Below are 14,540 nucleotides of genomic sequence, written 5' to 3'. Positions count from 1 at the left end.
ACCTGAAAGGCCACTCAGCAAGGAAGAAGCCACGGCTCCAAAACCACCATAAAAAAGCCAGACTACAGTTTGCAACTGCACATGGGGACAAAGATGTCCTCTGGTCTGATGAAACAAAAATAGAACTGTTTGGTCATAATGACCATCGTTATGTTTGGAGGAAAAAGGGGCATGCTTGCAAGCCGAAGAACACCATCCCAACTGTGAAGCACGGGTGCTTTGCTGCATTGCTGTAGGAGGGACTGGTACCATTTCACAAAATATATGGCATCATGAGGGAGGAAAATTATGTGGATATATTGAAACAACATCAAGACATCGGTAAGGAAGTTAAAGCTTGGTCACAAATGGGTCTTACAAATTAACAATGACCCCAAGCATACTTCCACAGTTATGGGTTAAAGAAAAACAAAGTCGAGGTATTGGAGTGGCCATCACAAAGCCCTGACCTCAATCACATAGAAAATGTGCAGACAGAACTGAAAAAGGGTGTTTGAGCAAGGAGGCCTACAAACCTGACTCAGTTACACCAGCTCTGTCAGGAGGCCTACAAACCTGACTCAGTTACACCAGCTCTGTCAGGAGGCCTACAAACCTGACTCAGTTACACCAGCTCTGTCAGGAGGCCTACAAACCTGACTCAGTTACACCAGCTCTGTCAGGAGGCCTACAAACCTGACTCAGTTACACCAGCTCTGTCAGGAGGAATGGACCAAAATTCACCCAACTTATTGTGGGAAGCTGGTTGAAGGCTACCTGAAACATTTGACCCAAGTTAAACAATTTAAAGGCAATGCTACCAAATCTAATTGAGTGCATGTAAACTTCTGACCCACTGGGAATGTGATGAAAGAAATAAAAGATCAAATCAATCACTCTCTCTACTATTATTCTGACATTTCACATTCTTAAAATAAAGTGGTGATCCTAACTGACCTAAAACAGAGAATTATTACTAGTATTAAATGTCAGGAATTGTGAAAAACTGAGTTTAAATGTATTTGGCTATGGTGTATGTAAACTTCTGAATTGTATATTTTCACACCGAGGTTGGAAATGATAATGCCCTTTTAGTGTGACCGCTGTTTGAAAAGACTGCCTGACATTTTAGCCTGTTTTGGTGGGATTAACTTGTGGCCTGCCTGCTGACATCACCAGGCGATAAATTGGTTAATAGACCAATAAGAAAGAGTTCCAAACCGCTCTGCCAATGACAGCTAGTTCAGTTTTCCCCTCCCCACTCACAGTCCAAGCTAAATTCTTGCTTTATGACCATTTGAATTGAAAACAATCACAGTAAAGTACTTCACTGTTACCCAGAAATGATTTGATATTGAGAAGAAAATGGCTGCATTGGACCTTAATGAAGAAAGCAGGCATAGACATGATGCTGGTTGTTGTAATGTTTAGCCTGAGGGCTAAAGTCACAAGGCATGCTGGGATACATACTGGCCGTGACATAGTCATTCTCGTCAGCCACCTGGTCTGTGTCACTGTCGCAAAACTTGATGTCTTTGAACCAGGAGGGTTCTGAGTGTCCCTCCAGAGAGTTGACACTGTCACTGTCAGGAGACGGGGTCTCAGAGAACTCTGTGCTCTGAAGAGAAGACAGAATATCATGATCATCATCCCTACCATCACCCTCTTAATTGAAGTGTGGTGAGCTTTTAGCGCCGTTCAGCTGCAGTGGCATCACTGCTGCACAAAGTTGTTGGAGGAGTGGCTACATGTAATAAACCAAGTGGCTATAGGGAGAAGTAGGCAGACTCGTCTCCTTATTCCCACAAAACAGTATCTCACCTGGAGGGGGCGATAGAGAGCGTACTCATCCCTGAACAGCTGGTCGTGGTGAGTGACACAGTCCAACCAACGACCGTCTACCACAGCCTGACCAATGGCTATCGCCTGGGCCCTGCAAGAGTATGAGTGAGACAGACAGACAGACAGACAGACAGACAGACAGACAGACAGACAGACAGACAGACAGACAGACAGACAGACAGACAGACAGACAGACAGACAGACAGACAGACAGACAGACAGACAGACAGACAGACAGACAGACAGACAGACAGACAGACAGACAGACAGAAAGAGCCAGAGAAAGATGGAAGGGCGAGCGAGAGTGGAGGAGTGAGCAAGATGGAAGAGCAAGAAAGATGGAAGAGTGAGAGAGATGTAGTCAAGAGAGAAAACATTTTCTAACTCATGTAATCTCTTCTTTCTACAATATCGTTATTCAGACATCAGTCAGGTAGCCATGATACAGTATGTCTATACCTGGTGGAGATGGTTCCACTCCTCAGCAGCCAGTTGACCAGCTCCTTCCCCACAATGCAGTTGGGGTATGTACGGAGCCAGTAGCGGTGGTCCTGGAACTCCATGCCAGTACTGTTGTTACAAATCTTCTTCCACAGGTCTTTGAGCTGGGACGAGTCCTACATGTCATGAAAGTCAGTCAGTGAAAAATCTGTTTTTATTGTATGCTTTGCCAACAATGGAGTGTAAATATACAGACAGGGCTAGAAAGAAAATGGAGGAGGGAGCGTAAGGACAAGATGGAGAGAGGGAGAGCGTAAGGACAAGATGGAGAGAGGGAGAGCGTAAGGTCAAGATGGAGAGCGTAAGGACAAGATGGAGAGAGGGAGAGCGTAAGGACAAGATGGAGAGAGGGAGAGCGTAAGGACAAGATGGAGAGAGGGAGAGCGTAAGGACAAGATGGAGAGAGGGAGAGCGTAAGGACAAGATGGAGAGAGGGAGAGCGTAAGGACAAGATGGAGAGCGTAAGGACAAGATGGAGAGCGTAAGGACAAGATGGAGAGCGTAAGGACAAGATGGAGAGCGTAAGGACAAGATGGAGAGCGTAAGGACAAGATGGAGAGCGTAAGGACAAGATGGAGAGCGTAAGGACAAGATAGAGAGGGAGAGCGTAAGGACAAGATAGAGAGGGAGAGCGTAAGGACAAGATGGAGAGCGTAAGGACAAGATGGAGAGCGTAAGGACAAGATGGAGAGCGTAAGGACAAGATAGGGAGGGAGAGCGTAAGGACAAGATGGAGAGCGTAAGGACAAGATAGAGAGGACAAGATGGAGCGTAAGGACAAGATAGAGATGGAGAGCGTAAGGACAAGATAAGGACAAGAGAGGGAGAGCGTAAGGACAAGATAGAGTAAGGACAAGAGGGAGCGTAAGGACAAGATAGAGAGCGTAAGGACAAGATGGAGAGCGTAAGGACAAGATAGAGAGGGAGAGTGTAAGGACAAGATAGAGAGGGAGAGCGTAAGGACAAGATAGAGAGCGTAAGGACAAGATAGAGAGGGAGAGTGTAAGGACAAGATAGAGAGGGAGAGCGTAAGGACAAGATGGAGAGCGTAAGGACAAGATAGAGAGGGAGAGTGTAAGGACAAGATAGAGAGGGAGAGCGTAAGGACAAGATGGAGAGCGTAAGGACAAGATGGAGAGCGTAAGGACAAGATGGAGAGCGTAAGGACAAGATAGAGAGGGAGAGCATAAGGACAAGATGAGAGGGAGAGAGTGAGAGAAAGGGATACAGAGATGGATAGAAGGGGAAAGAGGAAATTAAAGAAAGAGATAGAATCCTTACCAGCAGTATCTTCCTCTCCTCTTCACTGTGGTCAGGTTTGGGCATGGTCCTACTGGTCTGGGGGCTCACTGAGCTGTCATAGGAGGGCAACATGGAGGAGCCAGACGGGTCCAGGGACAGGTTGGTCACACTGGCTGACCTGGATATGACAGGGATGGCATTACAGGACCTGCAGGGCATTCTGCACCCTATTTCTCTGAATATGTGTGTGTGCATGTGGGGGAGAAACCTTGAACTTCGCATTCCAAAATCATAGGCATTAACATGGGTTTGGTCGCCCCTTGCTGCTATAACAGCCTCCACTCTTCTGGGAAGGCTTTCCACTAGATGTTGGAAAATTTCTGCAAGGACTTGCTTCCATTCAGCCACAAGAGCATTAGTGAGGTCGGCACTTATTTAGTTGGGTGATGAGGCCTGGCTCGCAGTCGGCGCTCTAATTTATCCTAAAGCTGTTTAATGGGGTTGAGGTCAGGGCTCTGTGCAGGGCAGTCAAGTTCTTCCACACCGATCTCGACAAACCATTTCTGTATGGACCTCGCTTTGTGCACAACCGTCATGCTGAAACAGGAAAGGGCCTTCCTCAAACTGTTGCCACAAAGTTGGAACCGCAGAATCATCTAGAATGTCATTGTATGCTGTAGCGTTAAGATGTCCCTTCACTGAGCTCAAACCATGAAAAACAGCCTGACCATTTTTCCTCCTCCAACAAACTTTACAGTTGGCACTATGCATTGGGACAGGCAGCATTCTTCTGGCATCCACCAAACCCAAATTTGTTCGTCGGACTGCCAAATGGTGAAGTGTGATTCATCACACCAGAGATTGTGTTTCCACTGCTCCAGAGTTCAATGGCGGCGAGCTTTACACCACTCCAGCCGACACTTGGCATCCCACATGGTGATCTAACACGGAACCCAAACCGGCTGCGCGTGTGCACCATCGTGCGCTATCGTGCATAAATGTATTTTGTCCCCTTACACTCAACGCAATCACGACACGCAGGTTAAAATATCAAAACAAACTCTGAACCAATTACATTAATTTGGGGACAGGTCGAAAAGCATTAAACATGTATGGCAATTTAGCTAGTTAGCTTGCACTTGCTGGATAATTTGTCCTATTTAGCTAGCTTGCTGTTGCTAGCTAATTTGTCCTGGGATATAAACATTTGAGTTGTCATTTTACCTGAAATGCACAAGGTCCTCTACTCCGACAATTAATCCACACATAAAACCGACAACTGAATCATTTCTTGTCATCTCTCCTCCTTCCAGGCTTTTTCATCTTTGAACTTATATGGCGATCGCATCTACACTTTCATAGTATTACCACAAAAACTGGCGAAACAGTTTGTCTTTCAATCACCCACGTGGGTATAACCAATGAGGAGATGGCACGTAGGTACCTACTTCTATAAACCAATGAGGAGATGGCACGTGGGTACCTACTTCTATAAACCAATGAGATGGGAGAGGCAGGACTTGCAGCGCGATCTGCGTCAGAAATATAAAGGAGTTCTATTTTAGCCCATGGCAACGCAGACGCTCGTTGGCGTGCGTGAGCAGTGTGGGTGCAATAATTTAATAACATGGATTTCTACATTTATTTTGCAACGCTCGCGCACGAGACATGTCCGGTCTGGTCAGCATGTTTAGGCTTGTGTGAGGCTGCATGGCCACGGAAACCCATTTCATGAAGCTCCCGACGAACTGCTCTTGTGCTGACATTGTTTCCAGAGGCAGTTTGGAACTCGGTAGTGAGTGTTGCAACGATTTAATACACCTGTCAGCAATGGGTGTGGCTAAAATAGCTGAATCCACTCATTTTAATGGGTGTCCACATACTTTTGTATATATAACATACATCTCTCTCGGTAGGGTGCACCATCAGAGAACAGGGCTCCAAAATACAAGCCCTGAACAGAGTTGGGAAAAAAATAGCTGTAAAAGGGTTCGATAAAAATATGGACCAAAAGCAGACACTCACCGCTTCCTTATTGGGGACTTGCCTCCATCCTCTTGAAGCCCAGTCAGTCTAGAATTCATACCTCTGCTCTGAGACTCCTGGTGAATCAAACTGTCACACACGCAAACTAATTCATACCTGAACTAAATCATTTGACTTTGACGTCCATGTAACACTACAGTAACTAGTTATGGTAGACGTATGCAGAAGTGTCAATATGGTAGGGCTCGAAGGGTAAGGCTCAACTCAAAAGTAAAAGAAAGCCAAGAAAGCCAAAACAGTTACAAGCTGGCCATATGAACAACAGCAGGACTCACTTCTTTCTCATCCCAATCTCAGTGTTTCTACACCAGGAGAGAAAGGGACAAATAGTTTCTTTGAGACATGTCGTTAGGAGCAAGAGTATCACACTGATGATTGGATCAAAGCGAGTCCCGTGGTTTAATGGGATGGAATGTTATTAGCTCAAAGCGAGTCACGTGGTTTAATGGGATGGAATGTTATTAGCTCAAAGCGAGGCACGTGGTTTAATGGGATGGAATGTTATTAGCTCAAAGCGTGGCATGTGGTTTAATGGGATGGAATGTTATTAGCTCAAAGCGAGGCACGTGGTTTAATGGGATGGAATGTTATTAGCTCAAAGCGAGGCACGTGGTTTAATGGGATGGAATGTTATTAGCTCAAAGCGAGGCACGTGGTTTAATGGGATGGAATGTTATTAGCTCAAAGCGAGGCACGTGGTTTAATGGGATGGAATGTTATTAGCTCAAAGCGAGGCACGTGGTTTAATGGGATGGAATGTTATTAGCTCAAAGCGAGGCACGTGGTTTAATGGGATGGAATGTTATTAGCTCAAAGCGAGGCACGTGGTTTAATGGGATGGAATGTTATTAGCTCAAAGCGAGGCACGTGGTTTAATGGGATGGAATGTTATTAGCTCAAAGCGAGGCACATTGTTTAATGGGATGGAATGTTATTAGCTCAAAGCCTGGCACGTGGTTTAATGGGATGGAATGTTATTAGCTCAAAGCGAGGCACGTGGTTTAATGGGATGGAATGTTATTAGCTCAAAGCGAGTTACATTGTTTAATGGGATGGAATGTTGCTAGTGGTAATCAATTACACAATAGCATGCGTTCTCTGACAAAATCAAACAAGGTCTGTCTTTGAAAAACACAACCCCAATTTCTTTTCATAATTTGCTTGTTTTTTGCATTGACAATTTATGATTATGAAAAGGATCTGAAAAATTGCTGAGGGATGGTTTTCAATAAAAGACATCCAATGAAAGTGCACCATACTAGGATAAAGAACCCACCCAGTATACAGGGGAAGAAAAGGACAGGCGGAGGGGAGTGGGCAGGGAGGGAGAGGACATGGGGGGTGAAGAGCGCATAGTGTGTCTCTCTCCTCTGTCTCTTCAACTCTGCATTTGAAGGAAAAGACAAAGATGAGAGTAGGAATACACAGAGAGAAACATGGAGGCTATACACAGAGAGAAACATGGAGGCTATACACAGAGAGAAACATAGAGGCTATACACAGAGAGAAACATAGAGGCTATACACAGAGAGAAACATGGAGGCTATACACAGAGAGAAACACGGAGGCTATACACAGAGAAACACGGAGGCTATACACAGAGAAACACGGAGGCTATACACAGAGAGAAACATGGAGGCTATACACAGAGAGAAACATGGAGGCTATACACAGAGAGAAACATGGAGGCTATACACAGAGAGAAACACGGAGGCTATACACAGAGAGAAACATGGAGGCTATACACAGAGAGAAACATGGAGGCTATACACAGAGAGAAACATGGAGGCTATACACAGAGAGAAACATGGAGGCTATACACAGAGAGAAACATGGAGGCTATACACAGAGAGAAACATGGAGGACATACACAGAGAGAAACATGGAGGACATACACAGAGAGAAACATGGAGGCTATACACAGAGAGAAACATGGAGGCTATACACAGAGAGAAACATGGAGGACATACACAGAGAGAAACATGGAGGACATACACAGAGAGAAACATGGAGGCTATACACAGAGAGAAACATGGAGGACATACACAGAGAGAAACATGGAGGCTATACACAGAGAGAAACATGGAGGCTATACACAGAGAGAAACATGGAGGACATACACAGAGAGAAACATGGAGGACATACACAGAGAGAAACATGGAGGCTATACACAGAGAAAAACATGGAGGACATACACAGAAAGAAAGAAAACCCTGAGAAAAAAGGTGAGGCAGGGGAACAAATAGATGACTGGAAGTTGATGCGAAGGAGGAGTGCATGCATCTTTTGTATGAGGGGAACGGAACGGGACGATTGACTAGGGGTCCATGCGAGGGAGGTGTGCATGCCGTAGAGATATAATAACATGTTATTGTATATTGATCTATTTAATTATGTGGGGCATGCATGGTTCCTCACAGAGGTTCCTCTGCTCTCTGTCTCCTCTTAGTTCACCTCTGCCAGGCCAGGTCCTCCTCTAGGAAGATGTTACGGCTGGACTTGCGTCCTCCGACCGGGGTGCGAGGCTCGCTGGGTTCCAGGATGCAGACGGAGCTGACGGAGGAGTCAGACAGAGCAGACAGGTCCTCTCCAATGGAGCCAGAATCTGCAGACTGGGAGTAGCTCAGAGCGATCTTACGGCAGTAGGTGCAGGCCCGCAGGTCTCCTACACACAGTAACAATGGAGGGAGGGATGAAGAGAAGAGGATAGGAGAGAGAGAGGCGAGGAGAGGAGAGAGATAGGTAGGTGCAATGGAAGAAGGGAAAGAGACCGAGAGAGGGGAGGAGTCAGTGAGAGGAAGAGCAGGTCCTGCTATGAGCTAGGATGGAGGCAGTATTGTGATTACTGTGGTTAGGTCACATCACAGCATCATCAAAGGTCAAACAGATGTTTCATTGGTCTCAGATTCTCACATCACAGCAATGTTCAGGGATATTTCAAACAAGGTGTGCTCAAACACTACTGGTCAACCAGTCAACTTACCCAAAATACAACTTTGCTAACACAACCACGGCAGAAAACACACACACACCATGCTGAGTGCCCATAGGCCTCTGTGTATACATATCCCCAGAGGTATGTACGGCAACTGCTCCGCCCTCAACCGTAAGGCTCTCCAGAGGGTAGTGAGGACTGCACAACACATCACCGGGGGCAAACTACCTGCCCTCCAGGACACCTACACCACCCGTTGTTACAGGAAGGCCATAAAGATCATCAAGGACATCAACCACCCGAACCACTGCCTGTTCACCCCGCTATCATCCAGAAGGCGAGGTCAGTACAGGTGCATCAAAGCTGGGACCGAGAGACTGAAAAACAGCTTCTATCTCAAGGCCATCAGACTGTTAAATAGCCACCACTAACATTGAGTGGCTGCTGCCAACACACTGTCATTGACACTGACCCAACTCCAGCCATTTTAATAATGGAAATTGATGGGAAATGATGTAAATATATCACTAGCCACTTTAAACAATGCTACCTTATATAATGTTACTTACCCTACATTATTCATCTCATATGCATATGTATATACTGTACTCTACAACATCGACTGCATCCTTATGTAACACATGTATCACTAGCCACTTTAACTATGCCACTTTGTTTACTTTGTCTACACACTCATCTCATATGTATATACTGTACTCGATACCATCTACTGTATGCTGCTCTGTACCATCACTCATTCATATATCCTTATGTACATGTTCCTTATCCCCTTACACTGTGTATAAGACAGTAGTTTTGGAATTGTTAGTTAGATTACTTGTTGGTTATCACTGCATTGTCGGAACTAGAAGCACAAGCATTTCGCTACACTCGCATTAACATCTGCTAACCATGTGTATGTGACAAATAAAATTTGATTTGATTTGATTTGACCTCCTAGAGTTTCCTGCAACACATCTAACAAAGCATTGAATTCAAACGGGGGTTTAAACCAGTAGGGGTCTTTAACACACCGTGACCCTGCTTTGGGAACAACTTTCGGGGCGGCCCACCCACCCACTCCTGTGAGCCTCCCCCTCCCCAAAGCACTCACCCGTGTAGCCCATAAACTTGCCAGGGATTTCCTGGTTGCAGCAGCGGCTGCAGAAGATCTGTCCGCAGAGCCGACAGTGGTGTCGGCGGCGGAAGGTGGTGAACTTCTCGTTGCAGTCGTAGCACTCTTTACACTGACTGTCTGGCATCCAGTACTGCTTCAGGTCACTGTCCTGCAACCAATCCCAGAGGTTTGTAATGCGTCACGAGCCTGGACTTCTTTATGTATCTATTCTATTAACAACGGTGTTGTTAGACTCCAGCCACCCTAGACATAGAATGTTCTCTCTGCTACCGCAGACTTGGCGCTCCGGTACCGGAGCGCCAAGTCTAGGTCCAAGAGGCTTCTAAACAGCTTCTACCCCCAAGCCATAAGACTCCTAAACAGCTAGTCAAATGGCTACCCGGACTATTTGCACCCCCCGCCCTACTACGCTGCTGCTACTCTCTGTTATTATCTATGCATAACCACTTTAATAACCCTACCTACATGTACACAATTACCTCTACACCGGTGCCCCCGCACATTGACTCTGTACCAGTACCCCCTGTATATAGCCCCTGTATATAGCCCCTGTATATAGCCCCTGTATATAGCCCCTGTATATAGCCCCTGTATATAGCCCCTGTATATAGCCCCGTATATAGCCCCCGTATATAGCCCCGTATATAGCCCCGTATATAGCCCCCGTATATAGCCCCGTATATAGCCCCCGTATATAGCCCCTGTATATAGCCCTGCTATTGTTATTTACTTACCCGCCAACAGCAACTGTGTAATGGTGTGATGGGCTACTTGTGTGATGGGCTACTTGGTGTGATGGGCCAATGGGCTACTTGGCGTGATGGGCCAATGGGCTACTTGGCGTGATGGGCTACTTGGCAAGATGGAGTAATGGCGTAATGAGTTAATGGGGTGATGGCTTAATGAGTTAATGGGGTGATGGCTTAATGAGTTAATGGGGTGAATGCTTAATGAGCTAATGGGGTGATGGCTTAATGAGTTAATGGGGTGATGGCTTAATGAGTTAATGGGGTGATGGCTTAATGAGTTAATGGGGTGATGGCTTAATGAGTTAATGGGGTGATGGGGAAATGGCATGATAGATACCTGGCTCTTTCCCTCCATGATCTCCTTGAGTCTTTTCAGTGCAGTGCGGAGCTGAACAGCCGTACGGGGGTCGTGAGTGCTCAGGGGGGTTTCTGGTTTCCTACGGCCCTCTAGGAGCACACATGGTGCAAACATTCAGCATACACTTCATAAAACACACTTCACCTAACCAGGCAAATGCTCCCTTTTCATGCAAATAAAATGCAGAAAGGTAAAGGAGGGAGACAGAAGCACCTTCTATACCTCTCTAAAGAGACTGTAGGCTATAGTCCAATATGGGCTTGGAAATGTACAATAAAATGTCTACAAGGATTTACTTTTGATAATGGCAGGTTAGTTTAAAAAGGACTGCACAACGGCACAACAGAAGCTTACCGGTATATAATTTCCATAAACTAGGCTCTAGTGAACAATTATGGTTCATATGAATACAATTAAAAACAGATACCGCAATTAAGTAAGAAACATAAAAGGGAGCATGTTAGTTCTTATATCATTATGCAAAAACACACAACTTTCCAAATATCAGTGTTGGCAACAAACCAACACGAGAAGGCACTTCATCGACACATGCCAAAATATAGTTCAATCAACCAAACACACAAAACCACTCAGGTGCTTGGGTTAGCCAGCCACTCTGAAAGCAGGTTGTTAAAAATCAGGCGCAAAACCATTTTGGAGATCTTATCAAACACACAGTATAGAAGGCCCTCACCCTGAGCCGGCCATAATGGCCAGTCCACTGCAAAAAGAAAAGACATACATCAGTGTTTTGAATGGATGTCAGGCTACTCACATCGTCCATTATTCTTAGCGCCTCTCTATGTAAACCTAATGTCAATGTCAAGAATGTCTATCCTTCACAGCTATACAAAACAACTGTGGGGTAAATAAGAAGTGGTCCAAACACACGGTCCATCCTCTCCCCTAAACTTGACTAGGGGGTCACCTCTTAGGTGTAATTACGACTAGTCACGTCAATTTGGTAAGGATGAAACTGATACTTTCACCATCATTGTCAGGTCAGAGATCATGCAATCACTCAAAATGTAAACGTTTTAAAGAACCACTGTTGGAAGAGGATAGGTTGGCTTACAACTGTGAAACAACTGCAGCACTGGACATACAGTGTATGTGTCCCTCCTGTGGCCCTAGTATGAGCAAGAATGTGTGTGTGTGTGTTACCGGAGGCGGTGGATGTTCTACGGAGCAGGTTGGGGTGTTGTTTCCTATGGGTCCCAGAGCCGTGGACGGAGTGTGCTGGGCTGGTCCAGCTCCCACGCTCCCCAGTGGTTGACGTCAAAGCCACATCCAGTTTCTCTGTCACCGAGGGCGGACGCCCCTCCTCTGTACACACAGACCAATCACAACGGGTCATTTAAGGTCAATAAAGTTCATTGAAACATCATCACACCTACCCATGATGACAAAGCGGTGTACTTTAGTATGACATTTGGAGTCTTTATAAAATGCCATACTACAAGCATGACAATGCTTTATACGTCTGTAGTACATTCTTATCCAAAAACAACCTTTGTTGTGTTAAGTCAGTACTCCTATTTTAGCCATGCAAAGGTCACTTTAAATAAAATGAATATTTTAGTGTTTTAAAAAATATATATAAAACTGACATGTAACCTTTATTTAACTAGGCAAGTCAGTTAAGAACAAATTCTTATTTACAATGACTGCCTAACCGGCCAAACCTGGACAACGCTGGGCCAGTTGTACACCGCACGATGGGACTCCCAATAATGGCCGGTTGTGATACAGCCTGGATTCGAACCAGGGTGTCTGTAATGATGTCTCTAGCACTGAGATGCAGTGCCTTAGACCGCTGCGCCACTCGGGAGTATGTTGTGTCTAATAAGAGCAGCGAAACACGGCGACTGTATACATTGCTGTTGCTGTCAAGAACATGCTCTCTCTTCTAATCCAATCAGAATTGAATCGCCAATTATCTTATAATAACAGAGACATTTAAAGAATATGAATACTGTGCATAGAATATTTGGTCCTGCTTTATTTGAAGTGCATCTTATGAAGGCTTCAATACCACTGCATACATGGGTCACAAATCATCTATAACTGTATTTCATGCCATATAAAAGATGAACAAATGTGAACAAATAAATTGATGGTTATGTCACACAGTTATGCCACATTATGAATCTTTATAGAGCATGATATAAGATTATAGATGATTTGTGAAGCATCTATGTAGTGCTTATGAAGCCTATATGAATGTTTTATGAAGCCTTCATAAATTGCACTTCAAATAAAGCATGACCGAATATTTAAATGCTCCAAGCTCTGGTATGTGAGCAGAGCTCTGTTGCCTTGGTGAGGGGCCTGCCAGTGAGGGCAGGGCCTGAAGAGAGGGAGACACATGATGGCTCATGTGGTTGAAAGGCCCCCTCCTGGCACCTAGACAACATTCTATCACATTACCTCACAAGACATGGGTTCTGATCTGGGCTGCATTCCGTTCCATTCTGCTTCCTCAAAGTAATTCTGACTGTAAACCAGGCTGGTAGTCAAGGCTACAGAAGTAACTTTCCCTGCATTCTAGGGGACAGTACATGAGCCTTGACTGTACAGTACTGCAAATTATAGGCTGCTATAGGCTACTCCACAGAATGAGAAATAACAAGAAGAGCAGTGTGACAAAACAACATTAAGTTATTAATAAACTTCCTCGTGGTTAATAGAGAATTTGCTGGACTCTGACTCAGTCACGTTGTCTTGTCTCTTCATCGTAATGCATCGGCTTACTAGAAGATGAACATTTCAAAACACTGTCAAGTCAACCATCTCAAAACAATCTGTGTGTGTGTGACCTTGGTAAATGACCTTTATTGAAGCGGAACAGGTTGACGAAGGAGCTGTAGGCTGATCGGAGCGGAGGCTCGTCCTGCTCTGGAGTCAGGGGTTTGAAGTGTGTCAGGTGAGATGGGCTGCCAGGGGAGATGGGAGGCTTCACACTGCAATCCAGCGTAGAGGAGGAGGATTTGTCCTCAGCCTCCATGTCACTGCTCCTGTTGGAAAGACAAATGATCTATTGGTGAGACCAGAACATTGTGGTCACGTCATGGTGATCCTCTGCTTGATCGTGTGATAACAACTAGGCCTAAACAACTAGGCCTAAACAACTAGGCCTAAACAACTAGGCCTAAACAACTAGGCCTTAACAGTGCCATTGCCTACTTGACTTTGCATTTTTTATTTAAACCTTTATTTAACTAGGCAAGTCAGTTAAGAACACGTTCTTATTTACAATGACGGCCTACAAAAAGGCAAAAGGCCTCCTGCGGGCACGGGGGCTATATATATATATATATATGACAAAACACACATCACGACAAGGCTACAATTTCATTGATATTCAAACCATTACTTTTGATCAAAGTTTTACCTGTGGTTTTACCTGTGGTTTGTTCTAAGTCTTGTACTCAGTAGTTTAACTGGGCTGTGAGTTGTTCGTTTGAAGCTGACCTCAGCTATTCAGCGTTCAGTTCCTCGGGTTCTCCTTTTATGACACTTATCATCATACCCATTTAAGTCCTTTTCTTGTGAACCAACCCCATAAACAGAACTACTGTTCGTACTATTCCCCATGAAATGATGTTCCATCTTCTAGTGCAGTGAAACAACTTCACCACTTATGCTCGACTTCCATTGAATCTGTCACAGCAACAGCATATTATGCATAAACTTTGTTTATAAACTACAGTACTCAAAAACATTGTGATTTAATTTGACCATGGAAAA

At 45.0% G+C, this 14,540-nt stretch overlaps 1 protein-coding gene across 6 annotated transcripts in view; it reads right to left on the bottom strand.

The window, feature by feature from the left end:
- The window catches only part of LOC124047942 (1-phosphatidylinositol 3-phosphate 5-kinase-like), a 34,474-nt gene that overhangs the window by 17,098 nt on the left and 2,836 nt on the right, over positions 1–14,540 (bottom strand). For 2 of the 6 annotated variants that reach the window (XM_046368296.1, XM_046368303.1), the window contains exons 2-13: positions 13,623–13,807; positions 11,955–12,116; positions 11,485–11,511; positions 10,770–10,879; positions 9,660–9,831; positions 8,065–8,275; positions 6,887–6,994; positions 5,590–5,679; positions 3,604–3,742; positions 2,281–2,438; positions 1,801–1,912; positions 1,450–1,597 (exon numbers count right to left, since the gene is read on the bottom strand). In XM_046368296.1, the coding sequence (XP_046224252.1) occupies positions 1,450–1,597; positions 1,801–1,912; positions 2,281–2,438; positions 3,604–3,742; positions 5,590–5,679; positions 6,887–6,994; positions 8,065–8,275; positions 9,660–9,831; positions 10,770–10,879; positions 11,485–11,511; positions 11,955–12,116; positions 13,623–13,797 (1,612 nt within the window). In that variant the 5' untranslated portion in view covers positions 13,798–13,807. Of the gene's footprint in view, positions 1–1,449; positions 1,598–1,800; positions 1,913–2,280; positions 2,439–3,603; positions 3,743–5,589; positions 5,680–5,885; positions 6,691–6,886; positions 6,995–8,064; positions 8,276–9,659; positions 9,832–10,769; positions 10,880–11,484; positions 11,512–11,954; positions 12,117–13,622; positions 13,808–14,196; positions 14,222–14,540 lie in introns of those variants that run through there. The other 4 variants (XM_046368311.1, XM_046368318.1, XM_046368326.1 and 1 more) reach the window with 4 other exon arrangements.

Source organism: Oncorhynchus gorbuscha, linkage group LG01 (assembly GCF_021184085.1).
Source record: "Oncorhynchus gorbuscha isolate QuinsamMale2020 ecotype Even-year linkage group LG01, OgorEven_v1.0, whole genome shotgun sequence".
In the NCBI taxonomy this organism is placed as follows: Eukaryota; Metazoa; Chordata; class Actinopteri; order Salmoniformes; family Salmonidae; genus Oncorhynchus; species Oncorhynchus gorbuscha.
Note: the sequence above shows the minus strand (reverse complement) of the source record. Positions and strands in the feature narration are given on the sequence as shown.